This window comes from Fusarium poae, chromosome 1 (assembly GCF_019609905.1).
Source record: "Fusarium poae strain DAOMC 252244 chromosome 1, whole genome shotgun sequence".
In the NCBI taxonomy this organism is placed as follows: Eukaryota; Fungi; Ascomycota; class Sordariomycetes; order Hypocreales; family Nectriaceae; genus Fusarium; species Fusarium poae.
Genome location: NC_058399.1, coordinates 10415447 through 10434465, shown reverse-complemented (window position 1 = coordinate 10434465; position 19019 = coordinate 10415447). Strand labels below are relative to the sequence as shown.

General features: G+C 47.6%; 6 protein-coding genes across 6 annotated transcripts; 3 read left to right on the top strand and 3 right to left on the bottom strand.

Moving 5' to 3' along the window:
- Nucleotides 1–532: 532 nt before the first annotated feature.
- On the bottom strand, nt 533–3483 carry FPOAC1_003365 (uncharacterized protein; the record flags this gene model as incomplete). Its single annotated transcript, XM_044847932.1, has 5 exons — nt 533–1600; nt 1653–1816; nt 1871–1911; nt 3061–3369; nt 3440–3483. The coding sequence occupies 5 exons, from the start codon at nt 3481–3483 to the stop codon at nt 533–535; spliced, it is 1626 nt and encodes a 541-aa protein (XP_044713848.1).
- A 1019-nt stretch (nt 3484–4502) lies between these two features.
- Nucleotides 4503–6694, top strand: FPOAC1_003364 (uncharacterized protein; the record flags this gene model as incomplete). The annotated part of the gene is made up of 7 exons (XM_044847931.1): nt 4503–4544; nt 4636–4651; nt 4717–4726; nt 4792–4938; nt 4997–5445; nt 5502–6385; nt 6437–6694. 7 exons carry the CDS (start codon nt 4503–4505, stop codon nt 6692–6694), a joined length of 1806 nt encoding a protein of 601 aa, XP_044713847.1.
- Nucleotides 6695–7456: 762 nt separating this feature from the next.
- On the bottom strand, nt 7457–9313 carry FPOAC1_003363 (uncharacterized protein; the record flags this gene model as incomplete). The annotated part of the gene is made up of 1 exon (XM_044847930.1): nt 7457–9313. One exon carries the CDS (start codon nt 9311–9313, stop codon nt 7457–7459), a length of 1857 nt encoding a protein of 618 aa, XP_044713846.1.
- A 3145-nt stretch (nt 9314–12458) lies between these two features.
- FPOAC1_003362 (uncharacterized protein) lies at nt 12459–13375 on the top strand (the record flags this gene model as incomplete). Its single annotated transcript, XM_044847929.1, has 4 exons — nt 12459–12501; nt 12606–12780; nt 12872–13186; nt 13240–13375. 4 exons carry the CDS (start codon nt 12459–12461, stop codon nt 13373–13375), a joined length of 669 nt encoding a protein of 222 aa, XP_044713845.1.
- A 735-nt stretch (nt 13376–14110) lies between these two features.
- Nucleotides 14111–14778, bottom strand: FPOAC1_003361 (uncharacterized protein; the record flags this gene model as incomplete). The annotated part of the gene is made up of 3 exons (XM_044847928.1): nt 14111–14341; nt 14394–14525; nt 14575–14778. 3 exons carry the CDS (start codon nt 14776–14778, stop codon nt 14111–14113), a joined length of 567 nt encoding a protein of 188 aa, XP_044713844.1.
- Nucleotides 14779–17305: 2527 nt separating this feature from the next.
- On the top strand, nt 17306–18247 carry FPOAC1_003360 (uncharacterized protein; the record flags this gene model as incomplete). Its single annotated transcript, XM_044847927.1, has 1 exon — nt 17306–18247. One exon carries the CDS (start codon nt 17306–17308, stop codon nt 18245–18247), a length of 942 nt encoding a protein of 313 aa, XP_044713843.1.
- Nucleotides 18248–19019: the final 772 nt, after the last annotated feature.

Here is a 19019-nt window from a genome sequence, read left to right as displayed (position 1 = left end):
TCACTACCTAACATTCCGGACACTTGTCATGAGTTTTATTCGCATAGCCAGATCGATATGTGTATGTAGATGTAGATATACATGGTGGCTAGTGGGTAGCAGAAGAAATGACCTCCTAAGTCTTAGGTTACAAAAATAAATAGTCTAAGAGCTATAGTCTAAGGAGCATAAAGTGGCCTACTAATTTCGTCTCTTATGCTTCCAGCGGCCAATTTTTCTGATACCCTGAGGGGTGGTTAAGGATCGCGCATGTTCACAGCGAGAATTCTTTAGCTGGTTTGACTCCTGATTAATGTAATGCTAAAGCTAGATAAACGACCTCCCCATCTACTCCTTATATCAGCCGTACCATCGGAAAGCCGCCCATGATCAAATCAAACGAGGAACAAAAAGAGTATAGTGCGAATGTGAGGCCATTCCGCCATGGTATACATGGCTGAGAATATCGGATAACCTCGAGGCAACCCTGACAGTGTCAAGGATCCTCCAGCCTTGACGGCTCCAGTCCTGCGAACCAACTCCTTCTTGGAGTCTATCGCGAGTAGGGGTGAAATCCGCGGTTTCCACCTCGTCCGCCACCTCGTCCGCCACCTCGGTAGTTGGCGCCCGGTTTACCGGCGTTCTTGGGACCGGTCGGTGCGTTGGCCGGTGGTGCATGTTGAGGATCAGAGCTTCCACCAACGCTGCCTGCGCGGTTGTTTGGTTGGGGGACATCATCATACATGCCCTCCCATGAAGTTGGAGCTCCGCCGCCTCCTCCCATGTTATAACCTCCATGGCCTCCTCCATGGCCACCGTAACCTCCGCGTCCTCCGCGGCGACCTCCCTGGGGTTGTTGCTGTTGCTGTTGGTATTGGTTAAAGTTGCTGTTGTCATATCCTCGGCCGGCACCACCGTTGGCAGATGCAGTGGGACTGGCACTGCCGGAGCCAGCGTCTTGGCCGCCTTGTTGACTCTGTTGTTGCATCATCTGCTGCATTTGCTGTTGCATCTGCTGTGCCATCTGAGGGTTCATGTTCTGCATCATGTTTTGACCGTTGGCGCCGCCTCCTCGGCCACCCATCATCTGCTGCTGCATTTGTTGCATCTGCATCATGTTCTGCCACATGGCTGGGTTCATGGGCATTCCTCGGCTCATTGCCATCTGGGATTGCATCATGGTGAAGTATTGCTGCATGCGTTGGAAGTACTGGGCCATGACTTGAGGTGTCATGCCATTGTTGTTGCCCATCTGTTGGCCCATAGAGCCTTGGTTCGACTGGTCGCCATCCTTTCTGAACTTGCCACGTCGCGAAGCCTCCTCTTCTTCTCGAAGGTTACCTCTTGGCTGAGCCTTCTTGACCTCAATAGGCTTTCCATGGATCTCTAGCGGCACGTTGATGCAGGCATCGACGCCAGCTTCATTCTCAAACGTGACAAAGCCGAATCCTCGTGGCCGGCCGGTATCTTTATCCATCATAAGGGTCGCGTCAACGACACGGCCGAACTGGGCAAAGTATTCTTTGAACTCCTGGTCGGTCGTTTCCTGGCTGACACCACCAACAAAAATCTTGCTGGTCTTTTCTTGTTCATCTCGGGGAATGGCTCGCTTAGGATCGATCTGCAACGATATTAGCTGTCATAACGAAATAACAAGTTGAAGCTTTACTCACAATCTTGCCATCGAGGAAATGCTCCTTGACCATCACAATGTTGACTGTCTTGGCATCCTTGAATGTGAGAAACCCAAATCCTCGCGATCGTCCTGTGCTGCTGTCTCTCATGACAGTGCACTCAACGACCTCGCCGAATTGAGAAAAGTAGTCTCTTAGAGATTCTATCGGCTGGTATTAGTATAAGACTTGACGTGAGTCGTATTTGCATGACTTACGGTCGGTAGTTTCCCAGTTGAGACCACCAATGAACATTTTACTAAACAAACATGTTAGTATCTCTGCGGTTTTCAAGTACAAGTTTATGCATTGCGAGACATCAAAACGGCTGTTCAACACAATCATGCTGGGCCTGGCACAGGAGTGTATCCAAGCTCAAGGCGAAGTGGCTTGCTTAGACATATCCGGAAATTGGCGAATAATCAAGGGTCTTGCTGAGTTGGGATTGTGACCTCGAGTTTAACAAAGCTGACAGGTCTAAGTCCAGTACCCGATACAACGACAAAAAAAAAACCCGGTGACCCTGGCTTTCATCGTTGAAATCTGGCAAATACTTTGCATCCGCAACAAACAATCTGTGGAAGTTTGCAGGGCAATACGGGTGCATGCAGACAATGTTAAGTCCCAGTAGAAGAGTCGCTTGGTCGGTTTGTTGGTAGTTGTTGGTGGCAGAGAACTGCAAGATCCCTGTTTGTGGATGCAGAATAGGCCAACTTAACAAGGGCGATGGTTGACAAAAAGTTGATCATGGACCGCCAAGATGGTCGAAGGAACGGCGCAGACATTGCAACGAGAGATGCCAGATCAGCTTGGTCGAATATTTTTTCGTCTTGTGCTATCGTCTTGACTGTCCTCTGTCTCATGCTAGGTACTGGCCTCGAGCGCTATTCGCTGCGAATCTCGCTATAGCATCCGGGAGTGTTCACCACTCCCGTTGGCTCAAAGATTTCTGCGACTGAGGGCTATGGAAGACTCAAGTAGTAGTGTCTTTCGTCTGGTCTAGTGCCGGATGATTCTTCTTGGGAGTATCCACAGGGCGAATCCCATACTGATATCGACAGCCTCCTCTTCCTCTCATTGCTCTAGAGAGCAGCCGAAAAACTCGTCTTAACTGGTCATAGCTCTTGGTCCCCATTACTCTTGGCCGAGATTATAGCAAATCCTCCGTTTTGAATTTTTGCAGTAAATGTCTCTGATGGCAGAACCTTCTTCTCTCAATTTGACCGCGACCCTTTCTAGCCAGCCACCGTCCGAGATGCATGCAAAGCTAAAACCGAGAGCCACTATTACATGACAAACATGTTGCCATCACGATTCAATGCCGTGGAAACACAGCAAATTGTGAAATTTGCTCCAGGGCAGACTTAAGGGATAGAAATCACGAAGTGCAGGAATGACATAGACTTACCCATCTTCTTTGGCACTTGCCTTGTGAACCGTTCCATAGGGAGGTGTTTGAGCATCATCATGCATGCCAGACTGGCCTGTGTGACTGCCATAGCCTCCCCCTCCGCCAAGATTGAAATCAACATCATCGTCATCATCATCTTGATCCTGAGTCATCTGTTCATCACCTCCTGCGTCTTGAGGTTGATAAGTAGCATTGTGGTCGTCGTTGTCGTGGGTGTTAGTAGGAGGTTGCACCTCTGGGGCAGGGGGAGCTGCAGGAGCTGCAACAGGGGCAGGCGCGGGCTTTGGAGCATCGTTATCGTCGTAGCTATTGCAGAGTCAGCATCTTTGAGATTTACTGGGCGCATTTTGTAGCGTCATATGTAGCCAAAGCTTACAGATCGGCGAAGAGATCGTCCTCGAAGTTCTCTGGCTCGGTCATGGTGATGATTGAGATGCGTCGCGTGGTCCTGATAAATAGAGAAGGGGAAGATGCGCAAAAGATGCGCGCTGCGTGTTAAGTAAAGGTCGAAATGAGTCACTCTCGTGCGGGAAGAAAAAGAAAGGGAAGCAGAAGTGATGACCGAGATTGGGAATTGAAATTGATTGATCAAGAAAGAGGATTCAAAGAGAAAGATGGAAGAGGAGGCGACTGAGAATGAACCATGAAGGTAAGTAAGTAACTTCGTCAACTGGCGGAGCTAAAGGTAAACTACATTTTTGACTAAGCACAACAACGACCAATCAGATGCCGGCGCATCGAGCAAAACAAACGACCTGTGAAAACACTTGGACCTCGAATAGTAGGTAATTAAAGATATATTCATTTTTTTTAACAGTGAGTGACATTATGTCACTACATCATTTCTCAGTAACAACCTATAATTGCTACGTGTGATTTGATAATTGATTACAATTCTCCTGAAATTCCCATCCTATAGTTCATGTTATAAGCAAGGCCCATGAAAGTGGACACAACGCAATCATTCATATAATTTAGTTATTATTGAGGCCCCTTTTCTTTTCCGAGTTAAACGTCTTTGAAATTAATAGATGCAGCTTATGTTGATGATCTGGCTCCAACTACAATTATGCAGTGTTGATGTTGTTATCAAAGAATTAAGCGCAGATCTATCCTGGATCTGTAGTATTGAGGCCACGGACGGGCTGGCGCTGGCAAGTAGCCTGCCGGACGCGGGCAGGGTTATGGGTGATTTAGCGGACAACCCCACTATGCACCCGCTGTTGTCCAAGCTGTAGTAGCGCTGTTTGCGGGGTGATCTCGTGGTCGAGCCAGGGCAGCCTAATTAAGCCCGTTCCTTATTGTTCATCGATCTATGTCAATCCAACCAACCTACTGACTTTCCTGCACTTTACAACATCATAGCGTCGCGTTGCATCGCAGCATGTAAAAGACGTCCCAGGCCTCTTGTCAACGGCCTCGCTTCTCGTCATCGAACCATGTGGTCATCTTCTGGAAGCGGCAAGAAGCCCGCGCAATCTGTAAGTCCCGACTATCACCGTCGAAGCTCTCATGGCTCACGAGACTCGACGTAATGGCCACCCGCCTTTGCTAACAGCCCCACTGCCGCAGGAGATGGTCCAAGTTGGTATGTTAGAAAGGAGCTTAAAATATGACGGCTTTTTGCTAATACAAGTTCAATTGTTGTAACAGATCGGTCAGAGTATGTATTATTTGTCCAGGCCTTTCGCACCCTCTGAGTTCACCTGCTGAAGCTTGCCCAACTAGTTCCGCATCACCTTTCTGGAGACCGCCACCACGAGACAGTCTTAGCTCGACATCAAAGAGAAATGTCACGTCACCTGTAGGCCATGGATCTGGTCTTATTGTTGGCGCTGCATATTCCCATGCTGATATGCTAAAATTCGACTCCTTGTAAGTGGGATTGTTGTCATCATGAGAGGGACAATAGTCGCTGACATCGATTTACCAGGAATTCCAACTCCTCTCGCCCTAGAACACCACCCTCCTCTTCTTCAGCTAAAATCCGAATTCAAGAAGCCTCTCCCCCGTCAAGGGCGACCCCAGGCAAGAGCGGTTCCCCTCCCTACAAGAGCTACATCAACTTCCTATCCAACACGAACGATGACTGGAAAGCGGACGAAGACGAGATGATGGGTTATGAGGACGATGATGGTGATGATTTCGGTTTGCCTAGCCTGTCTAATACGAAGAGAAGGACGCGGCGCATTGCTACACAGAACAGGGCCGAGTCGAGTACATTATCGCCATCAACTGAGGGGCCCTCTTCCAATGCCTTCCTGACAAGACGATATTCCAATAGCGCCGATATCGCTATCGAACGACCTGCGCCCACTTACCCCATGCCCAAGAAGAGCGAGGGTAAGATACTTCGACCGCAATACAAGGAAATTCTAAAAGGTTCGCCCATCGCACTTCAATGCGCCTCTCGTATAGTACTGACAATGGATAACAAGACCCCGCCAATGCTCTACATCTCATCAACTACCCTACTGTACCATCCAACGCCACACCTAAAGAAACCGATGCCATCAATTCACGAATCACACGCATAAACAAGTTTAAAAAGCTCCTGCAAGCTTCGACAATCTCGTTGCCTGACTTGAGACAACTCGCCTGGTCTGGTGTGCCGCAAGAGGTTCGCGCCATCACCTGGCAATTGCTGTTGAGCTATCTTCCCGCGAATAGCGAGCGTCGGGTTGCTACTTTGGAAAGAAAACGCAAAGAATATCTGGATGGTGTTCGTCAGGCATTCGAGAGAGGAGGAGGTCCTACAACCACATCGGCAAACACAGCCTCCACAGGCCGAACCCGAGGCCTGGATGAGGCCATCTGGCACCAAATCAGCATTGATGTACCTCGTACCAACCCGCATATTGAGCTGTACAGCTACGAAGCAACGCAACGGTCACTTGAGCGCATTCTGTATCTGTGGGCTGTGCGACATCCGGCAAGCGGCTATGTGCAGGGTATCAACGACCTTGTAACGCCATTCTGGCAAGTGTTTCTTGGCATTTATATCGGAGATCCCGATATTGAATCAGGGATGGACCCGGGACAACTCCCCAAGTCTGTGTTGGATGCAGTTGAAGCCGATTCTTTCTGGTGTCTTACAAAGCTGCTCGATGGCATTCAAGACCACTACATCGTAGCGCAACCAGGTATTCAGCGACAGGTTACTGCGCTGCGCGACTTGACAGCGCGAATAGATGCAAACTTGTCCAAGCATCTGGAGCAAGAGGGCATCGAGTTCATTCAGTTCAGTTTTCGTTGGATGAACTGTCTCTTGATGCGAGAATTCAGTGTCAAAAACACCATTCGGATGTGGGACACTTATTTGGTTTGTCGCCCCCCTTATTGCCAAAGACTCGAAAACTAATCGATCTACCAGGCCGAAGAACAGGGTTTCTCCGAATTCCATTTGTACGTGTGTGCGGCCTTTCTTGTGAAATGGTCCGATAAGCTCCTCGACATGGATTTCCAGGAGATCATGATGTTTCTTCAGAGCCTCCCCACCAAGGGCTGGACTGAAAAGGACATTGAGCTGCTCTTAAGTGAAGCATTCATTTGGCAAAGTCTTTTCAAAGGATCGGCTGCGCATTTGAAAGGTCAACCTGCTCGAGAACCAGTCACGAATTTACAGCTATGAGAAGAAGAGATGGAATCTTGACCATGGCATGCAAGCTTGAATATGCATATTGCAATACTGTTCGGCGTTGGTTCATCATGGGTGTGGCGCGATGAAGTATTCTTGGTACAATGTAAAGACCGAGCATATATTTTATATATACAGTAATGTGGATGAAATGACGACCGACATGCCGCTGCGATTCTTTGGTTCTTACTTTGTATGGCGTTCTCCGTGCATTCATCCATGCTAGTGGGTAGCAGAAAAAAAGACCTCCTAAGTCTTAGGTTACAAAAATAAGTAGTCTAAGAGCTATAGTCTAAGGAGCATAAAGTGGCCCACTAATTTCGTCTCTTATGCTTCCAGCGGCCAATTTTTCTGATACCCTGAGGCCATGGCACAAAGACATGCTAATCGTGACAAGATTTGGTATTGTGTTTTATTTATTATAATGGCGAATTAGCCCAACATTTGACATTCGAGAACCAAAAGCGAGAGGATCCCTTCTGTTTCGTCTCTTTCATTTTCTTTCGATGAACCAACCTTATTGGTTTCGAATTATCCTTAATTCTGTGACTTTTATCTCCAAACACACGTATGCCTCTTATCGATCAAGTGTTTGAGCGTATTATATGCCCTCCACATTATGTCAAACATCCGCTCTTCTATAGGCAAATAATCCAACTCCGGAACGCCAGGCCGTGAATATTAGTTATATACATTCGTACTAGGGACCATCCTGCCCTGGTCGGACTAGGTGGTAGCAAACAGGTACTGTCGATCTCAGTATGAGTACCGCCGTATAGAGTCCTTCCTAGGTTCCACAAGATCTCTTATAAACCCTAGTTTCTCGCGGTCCTCATCACACACACGAGCCCACTCGAGCAACAAACGCCAGGTATAGAGGCGCATGTCTTCGCGACGTAGGACTTGGCTCGCCCAGTCTCTTCCCTTCTCTGCAATAAATCGGGCTGCGGTATCTCCACCAGCTTCTTCATCGGTAAAGAATTCAAGGATAGGGTAGAGATCCTGGAAAGTATTGTCGAAGGGCACAAAATGAACCCATGGAGTAAGACGATCATCGTGCCATTCGGCATAGATCGTAGCTTTAAGAGGCATACTCGAAGAGCGCAGGAACCCTCGGAAGCGGGCGCTGAATGAGTTGCCATCGGTATCAGGAAGAAACTTGAATGCGTACTGCTCCTTCATAGGCATATGCTTGAGTTCGCGGTAGTAAGGAGCAAATTGCTCGCAGCCAACCTTTTCGCATAGAAGTCTCTTGAAGCCGCAGTCAGAGATCTCCTTCAACCACTTGCCAAGGGTATTGGTAGCGCGATGAGTGCTGTTGTAATGGTCTGGGTCTGGCAATTGGAAAGTTTTCGGTTTCACGCCTTCATGCTCGACACTGTCGACATATGAACCGTTAAGCATCTGCATAAGACGGTGACGATGGAAACGGTGCCAAACGTCAGCCCTCGGCTCGCCGCCAGACGCATCGCCCCGCCACACAATACCTGTCTTCTTGGCATGCCATGCTGGGCCCATCTTGTCTCCTCCAGAGTAAAACTCATCTGCAGTAAGGTACATGGCACCAGGAATCAAAATCTCGTTGTTCATTGGAAGTTTGGATCCGCCAAACAATGGGATCAATTCGGTAGAAGTTGACAAGCTAAGGGGTGCAACAAAACTCCCGTGCATCTGACGTAGATGTGGCTGTTGGCAAGGATCTTGAGAGGCAGTCCAATTCTTGATATACCCTCTGTACGCATATTCAGGGCTCCAGTTCGATGGGTACTCGACAGGAGCTTTAAAGTCTGAGACTTGTTGGACATTGCGCGACGGAGCGTTAGGGTCACACGTCACACGCGCAAGCTCCCAATAGTTTGCTGAACTATTGTACCAGTAGGGGTCGTACGGCTGAGGTTTTTCATCATCGAGTTTGGAAAGGCTTTTGAACTTTGTAAAAACTTCCCTCATGGGAGGTATGCGGCGGTTGCCGCGTTCTTGTTCGACGAGCTTCGACAAGTCTTCAAAGGGGACCAGAAGTCGGGGTTCGTCCATATAGTTGATTGGCATGTCGACATCGGGTAAATTGTTTGCAAACTCCTTGACAAGATCGGTCCATAACGCCAGCCATGGCACACGCTCCGTTGTGTCACCAACGCCGGTAGCCTCGCCGTTTCGAACTTTGACAACCCAGTGCCAAGCAGATGCGCGCCTAGCAAGCGTATGAGCGTCGAGCGCCCAGTAAGGAGCCAAGTCCTTGTATATGCGATCAAAATAGTCCTCCACAATAATGCTCTTTGAAGCAATAGCAGCCTCAACCCATTTATCGAAGCCCGGTGGGGGGTGTCGTCCTCGGCGAGAGCGATAGCGCTCAGCGGCGTCGTATAGATCGTAGCTTCGTTTCGAAAGAAGGCTCTCATGACGAGCGCGGGCATCGGCCATGAGCTTCTGAATTGGATGTTTCGGGCCCAGGGTGACAGGACCTTTCGGTTCGGTAACATCCCAGCCTTGACTGCTTGTCCATAATATGTAATTGGTGATCGCGAAACATATAAGAAATAGGGCACTGAGATAGCGGAAGACCAATCGAGAAGGCCAATTCGATAGCCATTGTTTGAAACCAGGCCACATCATGGTCACGGTTATGATGTAAGGTGACGAAGGCGGCGGAGGAGTGGGAGATTTATGCGCGCCTCGGGAGAGTGGGCGAACGAAGCATCGATGGATGGCCGTAAGCTCAAAGAGCAGTGTACAAGGGCATTATTGAGCGAGATATTCCTTGGATATGCGCCGGAGAGGAGACGTTCGATGTTGGTCTCGGTAGGGATTCGGCGGGTCGTAGTGGATATCGTAGCAGCGACGCAAAGGAAGGCCGGAGTAGGATAGGGAAGAGAAAATTTTAGATAAGAGACGAAGAAGACAAAAACAAGGAAATAGTATGATTACTAGAGTAAGGTGAAAAGTGACAAAGTTGAGGTGAGATTGTGGTGTTGAGAACAGTCAGGTGGAACAGGAAGGAGTTCCTTGACGAGTAACTGCCCTGCCCTGTCAAGTCGAGTCGAGGTGGGAAGTGGAAATCGCCGGGAAGTCAAGACCTGGCCCTTTAGTGGAGGGGAGGCGTTGTAGCGTGGAGAAGTCACACTTGAAGATTGAATTTGCGGGCCACATGCAAGTGTATGAACTCGCAAGGGCAAGGAGCAGACAGATTTTACTAGCAAGAAGGCGCTCTTGACTGAATTCGAATGAGACATCTATTTTAAAAGAGTGAATTCATAACTCGCGACAGTTCATACACTTTGCACTAAGTCAACATACGTAAGCACCCATTCGAATGGAGTAGCAGAAATATCCAGGCTATTCGCGGAAAGACTACCTGAAGTCTGGAAGCTAAAGATTAGCTTGGAATCCTTGGTTGGTTGGTTACTTTTGAGGTTCGGTCTTATGGAGATGCATTATGCTGGGGTACGGCTTATTTTAGGAGTCATGGTTAGAAGCTTGTTTTCACGGGTAGTTGAGTTAATTCGGCGTTTAATGATATATGGTTCATTCTTTACAAACTTGTTTGATTTGCTGCATCCAAGTGTGTTCCAAGGTTGCACCACCCATCCCCAAAAACCACCCACTTGCCGTTGGAGGTTACGAAGCAGCAAGATGCAGCTAGAAAGGGGGAACAGGTCTCAGAACGGCAGCTACTGCTCTGCCCGCATCCAGACCTTAGCGGGGTGGCTTGGCATCTTGATAGTGATTTGGATGGGGTTGGAATGCTATTTATGTCACTAGGAACTGTCTGTTCTTGACACCTATGATTCTTTTATTACCGTAGCTTTAGCTGCCAGTCAAACAATAGTCTGGTTCTCGAATAACATCATCTTAAATTATAAACTCGGCATTTTAAAGACTGCATGGCTCTGTATGCATATCAAAAACTAGCTGCGTCTAGCCTCGCGTTGGGGCCCCGTGGCTGACTGACTTTTATCCATTTGTATACAGAAAGTGACATGACATTCATTACCAACAGTTTGTGAAGGTAGGTAACCACAAATGTCTTTCATTTTTGAGAGAAACAACCACAATCCCTGCATGAACCGGTTATTAAATCCGAAAGAGTGACTTGAAGTCCTCATCCAGGGGTCAAGGCATTTGATTTTTAATTATCGATATAAACTACCCACGGTTATTACGGTCGACCGCGAATAGCACAGAGTCGCTTATCACATCCCCGTTCATTGAATCCTTGATGAATGGCCAACGCGAGAGACAACCGAGACTACAAGCATTTGTACATTCAACCAGAGCAAGATCAGCGAACCCCCAAGGCTTGGTTAAACACAATCATTCAATTGGCCATGTCATAATAACAACGACCCTGCCAAAACATCTGTGCATAACCGACCTGTGATTGAAGCTGCAGCTAATTATCCCCGGTTCCGAAGTGAACCACCGCCATAACCCCTGTCGCCCTGTCAGTAACCTAAATCAACTCATTTGCAAACACTAACAAAGGCTGTCGTATGTTTCTTACAGGGGGGTCAGAGCCAACCAGGCGTTGACTTTAACGGTTTTAAATGAAGCTAGTCAATTAACTGCCCCTTTTCTGTAAGGGGCCGTGAACTCTGGGGAAGATCTACAAGATCACGTTTGTTAATGTACATATCGTGGTTGATTTAGGCATTTCTGGGAATAAACGTGTTTGCAGAGATATCCATATAGCCAAGCGCGAAGCACCTGTCGCCAGAATACACCAGACTATTATAAAATGATGTGTGTTTGATACCGTGCCCTGGTAGGTGAGCTTTCAATTAGATCCAATACCCAATCTTGACATCTTTAACGCGAAACAATAAATCTGATGGTTAGTCAATCGTCGATCAGAAGGACAAACGAGTATAAGAAGCCTCTTTTTTTCAGTTGTTTAAACACACTTCAATGTCAACAGTAACGATCATCTTGCCAACCCTGTCATCAACCCTGCTTGTAAATTCGTTTCGATGCCGAAATGGATTGAGCAACATGGTATTTCAAAAAACTGATTAGTTGTTTGATACCACGAAGTAAATTACATATTGCACAGTTCCCAGGCCACAGGAGAACAATGTTCAAGAGCATAATAGAACGGTTTATGCTATTTAGACCAGGCCTTGTGCTGTTTACCTATTTCTTGCAGACTGAACATCTACATATTCGGGCAGACTAATCTACACTACTAAATCTGCAATATTGAGGACCCTGATCCATGAAGTTTGGAGATAGACGACATTCGCCACTAGACTCAAATCATTTGAGGCTAGGAAAACCTTCCAATTGGAAATTTGTTGTCTGCTGGCAGACTCACTTTCTAGAGGCGATATGAACGTCATGGACTTTGAGAGCAAAGCCTTTTGAACCCGTGATGGTTTAGTCTGAGGCGAATCACTCATTATGAGGCTCAAAAAAGGAAAAACCTCAGCTCAATTGTTCTCATGTTTTTAACTCCTTCACAATTAAGAACTTGTCTTCCCAATCATTTATATTAGGATTCATTCTTTTGAAGTCGAGGTCATCACCAAAACCATCCCCACACCCCGGCTAATCCACGGGCCTCTGCTTAAGCATCGACAGCCAATCAGGATCGCCTTATTCCGCTTCGGCAAGCAAAGAGGCGAATCATCCAAAACGTCAACGAAGAAAGCTTCGCTCCGCCAACGCCGTCGACCACGTCCGCGCCAATCTCGCCTCTTCGACTCCTTTGATATCGTGCAATCGAGGTAATCTCGTCTGCCGAATCATTCTATCACCCACGATGCTTTCCTCCACGCGATCCGCGGCTTCAATGGCCCTCCGAGGTGGGTGTCTCGACAGCTCCGGCCAGGCGGGTTTTTATAACTCGAACTTCGAATATGGCCATCGCAATGTCAACATGCCTCGCTAACGATGCTCGATACTCTAGCCAAGCCTACGACTGCCGTTATTCCCTTCCGAACCGCTGCTGCCGCCTTCACGACCAACTCTCGCCGCGATGCGAGCGCCCTCCAGACTCAATCAGCCACTGGTGTAGGCAAGGTTCGCCGAGAGGTGCCTCTGCCCAGCGAGATTCCTCCCAAGGGCGCTCTCCAATACGCTCTGTATGTACACACGTCACAAAATCTTGGCGCAGCCCGACAAAAACCGCCGTCCGGTACCGGTCCATGATGAGGCTAACTCATACACTCACAGTACCACACTTGATGCTGTTACCAACTGGGCTCGCCAGTCCTCCCTCTGGCCTATGACCTTCGGTCTGGCCTGCTGTGCCGTCGAAATGATGCATCTCTCCACACCACGTTACGATCAGGATCGTCTCGGTATCATTTTCCGTGCCTCACCCCGACAGTCCGATGTTATGATTGTTGCAGGCACTCTTACCAACAAGATGGCTCCTGCTCTGCGACAGGTCTACGATCAAATGCCTGAGCCTCGCTGGGTCATTTCCATGGGTTCTTGTGCCAACGGTGGTGGTTACTATCACTACAGCTACGCCGTTGTCCGAGGGTAAGCCCCCTATCATCCTGACATGTTATAAACCTCAAAACTGACGAAACCAGCTGTGATAGAGTCGTCCCTGTTGACGTGTTCGTCCCGGGCTGCCCTCCTACAAGTGAGGCTCTCATGTACGGAATCTTCCAGTTACAGCGAAAGATGAGACAGACCCGTATCACGAGACAATGGATTAGGAAGTAAGGGATGGGCCAAGGAACATCACGAGAGCCTCTAGTTGAAGCACAGGCAATCGAATCGCGTAGGAAACGGGTTAGAATGGAAGTTATGGAAGTGCTGGGGAGAAACGAGGTTCTTTGATGAACCGTCAAGGTAGTTATATCACCTTTGTTAGGATTTACAAATTAGTTTTCTTTTCTCAAACGACATAAAAAGCAAAGAAAGAAACCGTGTGTATAATTATATTTACAAGCCCTCGTCGTTCTGTTGACCTTTGTTTGTAGTTGAGTTGTCCGAATAGGGGCTGGGCACCACCGGCTCATGGTAGTCTCCTCTTCACAATGCAGAGACCTAAACAATTTTTATAATTGACACGACCTCTCCAAAATGATTGAGATTATGTATTACGCTACTGCGCGTTTCCTGTGAGTATATATGTTGAGTTGCAATATTTGTTGCGTTAACAGTGAACTTGACGTGGACAAGTGACCTGGACGGAAGCTACCACAGAACTTACATGAGCGAGCGGAATGGAATTCGGCGACGGAAATTTGAATTTCATGAGAGACAATGAGCCGTGATCTTAGCAGTATTACCCCAGAGTATAGAGGCAGTGAGAACGGTAGAGTAGGTAGACACAGTTTAGCAAAGCCACAAGGTTGCACAAATATGTTGTGGGTAGTTGATTCATAATGTAAAAACTATTAAAAAAAGAAAAAAAAAAAGAAAAAAAAGGAGAGGAAAAACAAAAGGAACTGTCTACTGGATGGTGGGAGGAGCGGGAAGCTTCGCAATGAAGTCTTCCACATGGGCGAATTTCTCGCCCAGTTCCTTCACCTTCTTCTCGAGTTCTTCGACCTTCTTCTCGGCCTTTTCAGCCCGCTTCTCAGCCTCTCTGGCCTTCTTCTCAGCCTCCTTCTTGACTCGGTTCTCAAGAGCCAAAAGGCTCTTCTGCTGAGCAGCCAGACCCAGCTCCAACGCATCGAGGCGCTAGAAACAAGTGTTAGAAATGACTTAAGTAAAAAAGTAATTCGAGACTCACGGGGTCGATTCTCACGCGGGCTAGTTCAAAGCCATCAGCGCGGTCAGCTTGGCGCCGACTTTCTCGCTCAGGACACTCATGGGCCTTGTGCCCCATGCGCTGACAGTTGTAGCACACGATAGCCTCACGAGCCTAACAATATTAGTATGGATATTCGTAAGGTAGGCAGGTAAATACTTACGCCGTGGTCTTTGTCATTCTTGCGCTTCTTCTTCTTCTTCTTTTCCTCCTCCTTCTTCTCTTCCTTCTTGACCTCCTCCTCCTCCTCCTTCTTGACCTTCATGGCCTCTTTTTCCTTATTGGCCCCCTCGGCCCCCATGCGAGCAGCTAAATACTGCGCAAGTTCCTTATCTAGTCTGGATAAGGTGCCGGTTTCTGGTGCCATTGCTGCTGCTGTTGTTGTTGTTGAGTTTGTTGTTGTTGAGTTTGTTGTTGTTGAGTTTGTTGTTGTTGTTGTTGTTACTGCTGGATTTGCTGCTACATCTGAGACGGAAACTAGAATCATTCGCAGTGAATCATTTGATTACAGCCAATAAACAATCCAAATTTCAGATTTCTGAAACGCATCAGCTGAATTTGCTGTTTGTGCATATAGATGCCTAACCCAGGCAAGTCAAGACCTCTACTGATCAGTACAATCAATAAGACAAATAACCTAATGGTAGGACTTAGGTTGCATACAATAACTAAAGTATTCAAGATTTAGTAAAGTAATCATAATTTTAGGAAGCCTTAGTCTAAGTCACTGCGCTGATAAATAATTCACGAGTAGATAGGTAATGATACCTATCTACCTACTATATAAGGACAACAGGAGTCTCGGCCGTTTGCTGCGCTTTATGAAACTGCCGCGTTATTCCCGTTAAAATGGGGTTACGCCAAGCCATCAACGTTATTCGAATGTGCCGATTGGTCTGCCTCTTGAACTAGACCGGGTGTCCTGCAGATCGATCAGGGTCTAAAAAATAACGTCAAGGCGATTCAACGACATGCCGTAATGACACTCTCACGTCAACGCCCAATTGCATAAACAAAAGGACATGACTGTTCAAATCTAAATCAAGCCTCAGTAGTTACAAACTTGATTGATTGTAAATCAAGTACAAATGAAAATATTGATTGTTCGAGGGGTTTCTATATGAATGCCAATGCACAATCAGTCAGTTAGGCAGCCAAGTAACTCTGCTCTTTTCTTCTTCTTCTTCTTTTTTATAAATAGAGGCGGTTTATCGCCCCCTCTCTTCCACTGTAACATCGAACTCAGCCTTTTCTCCTGCTTTTTTTCTTCTGAACACTAATTTAGTATATATATATATACACTCACACGAAGAATCTTAGTCACTGCCCGGCGGCCTTTTTACTGCGCCTGTCCAGGATGTTCCCCTTGTTGCCGAGAAGGTCACCGTGGCGGGCGTGACCTTGAGTGGATGACTCTACAACAACAGTAGCAGCACTAGCACACACAGTCATATTTGTTTACATTTTTATATATCCTGCCACTATCACCATGTCCTCTCCCAAGCCCACCGACGAGGACTCTACCAAGGACTGTCATTACCCTTGGGGAGGAGCTCTTTAAACCCAACGAGAAGCTTCCGAGGACCGAGGGAGAACTATGCAACCGCGGTCGACTTTTGCTCTATAGCTATGGCGTAGATGCTGTTTATCCGCCTTTCCATGCAGGCCGATCTCAACAAAAACTTTGCAGCGCAATATGAAATATCTTGTGGAGGGAAGTAGTAGCAGCACCACCACCAGCACCACCAGCAGATCTAGCACTTTCTCCCATCTTTTCCCAGTGTGCCTACCTTGAACTATGTCTTCTTCCACTCCTATTTCTTCCAAGCCTACCGACAGCGACTCGACAACAGAAGATGCTCTGCTGAGGCCATGGCTTAGGTGATACCTCTCCCTGGTTCCCCCGAGCCAGACAAAGGTGCCCTTCTTACCACCCCACCACCTCTGCTAAGCGTCCTGCCACCGACGACATTGCTGGTTCTAGCAAGCGATCCCGACAGCCCAAGTCCGAGAAGATCTGCAGCCGCTGCAACAAGAAAGGACACATCAAGAGTGACTGCCCCCAGATGGTAATCGACGAACAGCGCACACATACACACACACACACACACACTCTATCTCAACAGAGCAAAGAGCAAAGGGCATGACTATAGACGCGTTGCATGCTGAACTCAGTGGCGGGAAACCATCTGTGATGGGTTGCAGGAAGTGGATCTTTATATATAGATTACGTTCAAATTTAGAAGATAAAGGTAAATAGACTAAGAATTACAGAGTATTAGTCTATTGTATCATAAATTGACCCACTGCTTTCGTCCCTTATCCTCTAGACAGTCGGCCAAATCTCTTATTGCACCCGAATGGCTCTGATGTATGAGAACGTCCCGGGTTATTTCCAGAATTATGATGTTGTCAGAGCGGACACGCCTAAGCGATCTATTGAGAACGAGAAAGGCGAAGACTAAGTGACAATCAACAAGAGGCACGAGTCGCAAGCGCGTTGGGCCGAAGAACTTCGTTAGCTATAGACACCATGATTAAACTAATTCTCTATTGACTTCATCTCTAGTTGTTGTTGTTCCTGAACAATTTCGTTAAATCCGATGTTGAAGTTACCCTTGGGGTAGGCTATTAGAAACATTAACCGCTGGAAGCCTTAGAGACAGAATTAGTGGGCCAGTTTATGCTCCTTAGACTATGGTTCTTAGATCACTTATTTCTCTACCCTAAGACTCAGGAGGCCAGCTTCGTGTAAGTGGACCGTGCGGACATAAGACAGATAACTGTATTTATCTACGGTGGAGCTAGACTTTTTTTCTTGATGCTTCAAGGACTTTCCCCAATCTTGCACGATCAACTTAAACATTGATACCCCAAACATCAAGCGAAGCGCAATGGCTCCCTTGGAAGAAGCTGGAGAGCAGTTCTCTGTACTTCCGGTCAAGATCCCCGCGACATCATCATACCCAGAAACCGCCATTCATGAGATTCGCATACGGAAAAATGCGCCCAAGATCCCAACCGCCAACGATTCGCGAAGTTTATTCCTCAAGAACATTCCTGCGGACAGCACAGAACCTCACTTTCGCTCAATTTTCACGCAGCTCGTAGGAGCCGGCCGATTCGAGACCATCATCTTCGAGAACGAGTCACGAACAGCGCTAGCTATTGATCCTGAGCAAGCCACAAAAGTCGCAGGTTTCGCAAAGAAGAGAAAGCGCGGAGATGTCGAGGCCGAAGAAAGAGAGCGTGAGGAAGAAGCTGCGCAACTACCACAGATCTGGTTGCGGCGTGTGCAGCGCAGCAGTAGCACAGCAGTTGTGCTTCTAGCAGACGAGAAGAGTGTGCAATTGGTTCTTAAGGCTATTTCGAAACTACAAAAGAGCAAAAAGTATCCTACATGGGGTAGCGATTTGTCCGACGACGTCCCTGATCTTGGCTCTGCGTGGATTGCATCACATCTACAACTTTCGCGTGTTGATAAGACCGCGACACAAAAGGCTGTCCACGCCTTCTTTGCCTCATTCAACCGCAAGGAGAAGGAAGCTGTCGAGCTGGCCAAGAGACTCCGCAATGAACCTGACGAGGATGGTTTCGTTACAGTGACCCGTGGCGGACGATCCGCCCCCGCCAGCCGAAACGAGGCCGAGGAAGCGAAGCGAAGGATGATCGAGAGGGAAACCAAGAAGAAGTCAGAGCTCAAGGACTTCTACCGCTTCCAGATGAGAGAGAGACGCAAGGCAGAGCAGATGGCTTTGTTGAAGAGATTCCAGGACGACAGGAGAAAGGTGGATGCAATGAGGGAAAAGAGAGGCAAATTCCGTCCAGAAACCTGAAGTGTTTTAATACAACGGCTATTAATGTAAGTCACAATCAAACGGTTTACTTTTTCTTTCATGATGACGTCGCGGGGCCATCGAAGCATGATGGGGTAGCGAGGTCTATGGCCTCCCATCTGGGTGCCGAAAACGACCGCGTAACAATCTTCTCAATTTTGTCTGAAACGCACATTTTACTTTTTGTTATTGAGTCTAGTAGCGAATCGCCGCTGACAAGATTAGTTGTCTGTCTTACATATAAAGCGAATGTCCACTATTTACAGGACTAATTCAAACCATCTCCGTATTGACACCGAAATCCACCATCTGCGAATCAACATGCCATGTCACTCGTGCTGATTACGCCATCAACCCGACGCAGGGTTTTCCATCCGCCGCTTGGATCAACGATGAGCACGCTCAACACCAACGGCTGTGTCAGATCTTAGGGGTCCTCGAGGAAGTACGGATACGTTGGGCAATAAGGGCGAGGCTTTCGGGCCTTTGGTTTCTACCCAATATTTTTCTTTGTAACACTCTCGGGCCAAGATGATATCAAGGCGGGCAATGCGGGGTGTACCCTGTCAAGACAAGGGGAGGGATGAAAATATAGATTCAGGCTTCAAAACTCGATCAGGGTCCACCGTGTTTGAGATTTGTTCTAAGTGATTGACCATTGTATCATACTTTGATTTGTGTCATGTCGTACAGACTACGTAAACAAGAACCAACTTGGCCAAGTACATTATCACCATGCATCTGGCCGTTTCTTTGACCTTGTTACTGTCGT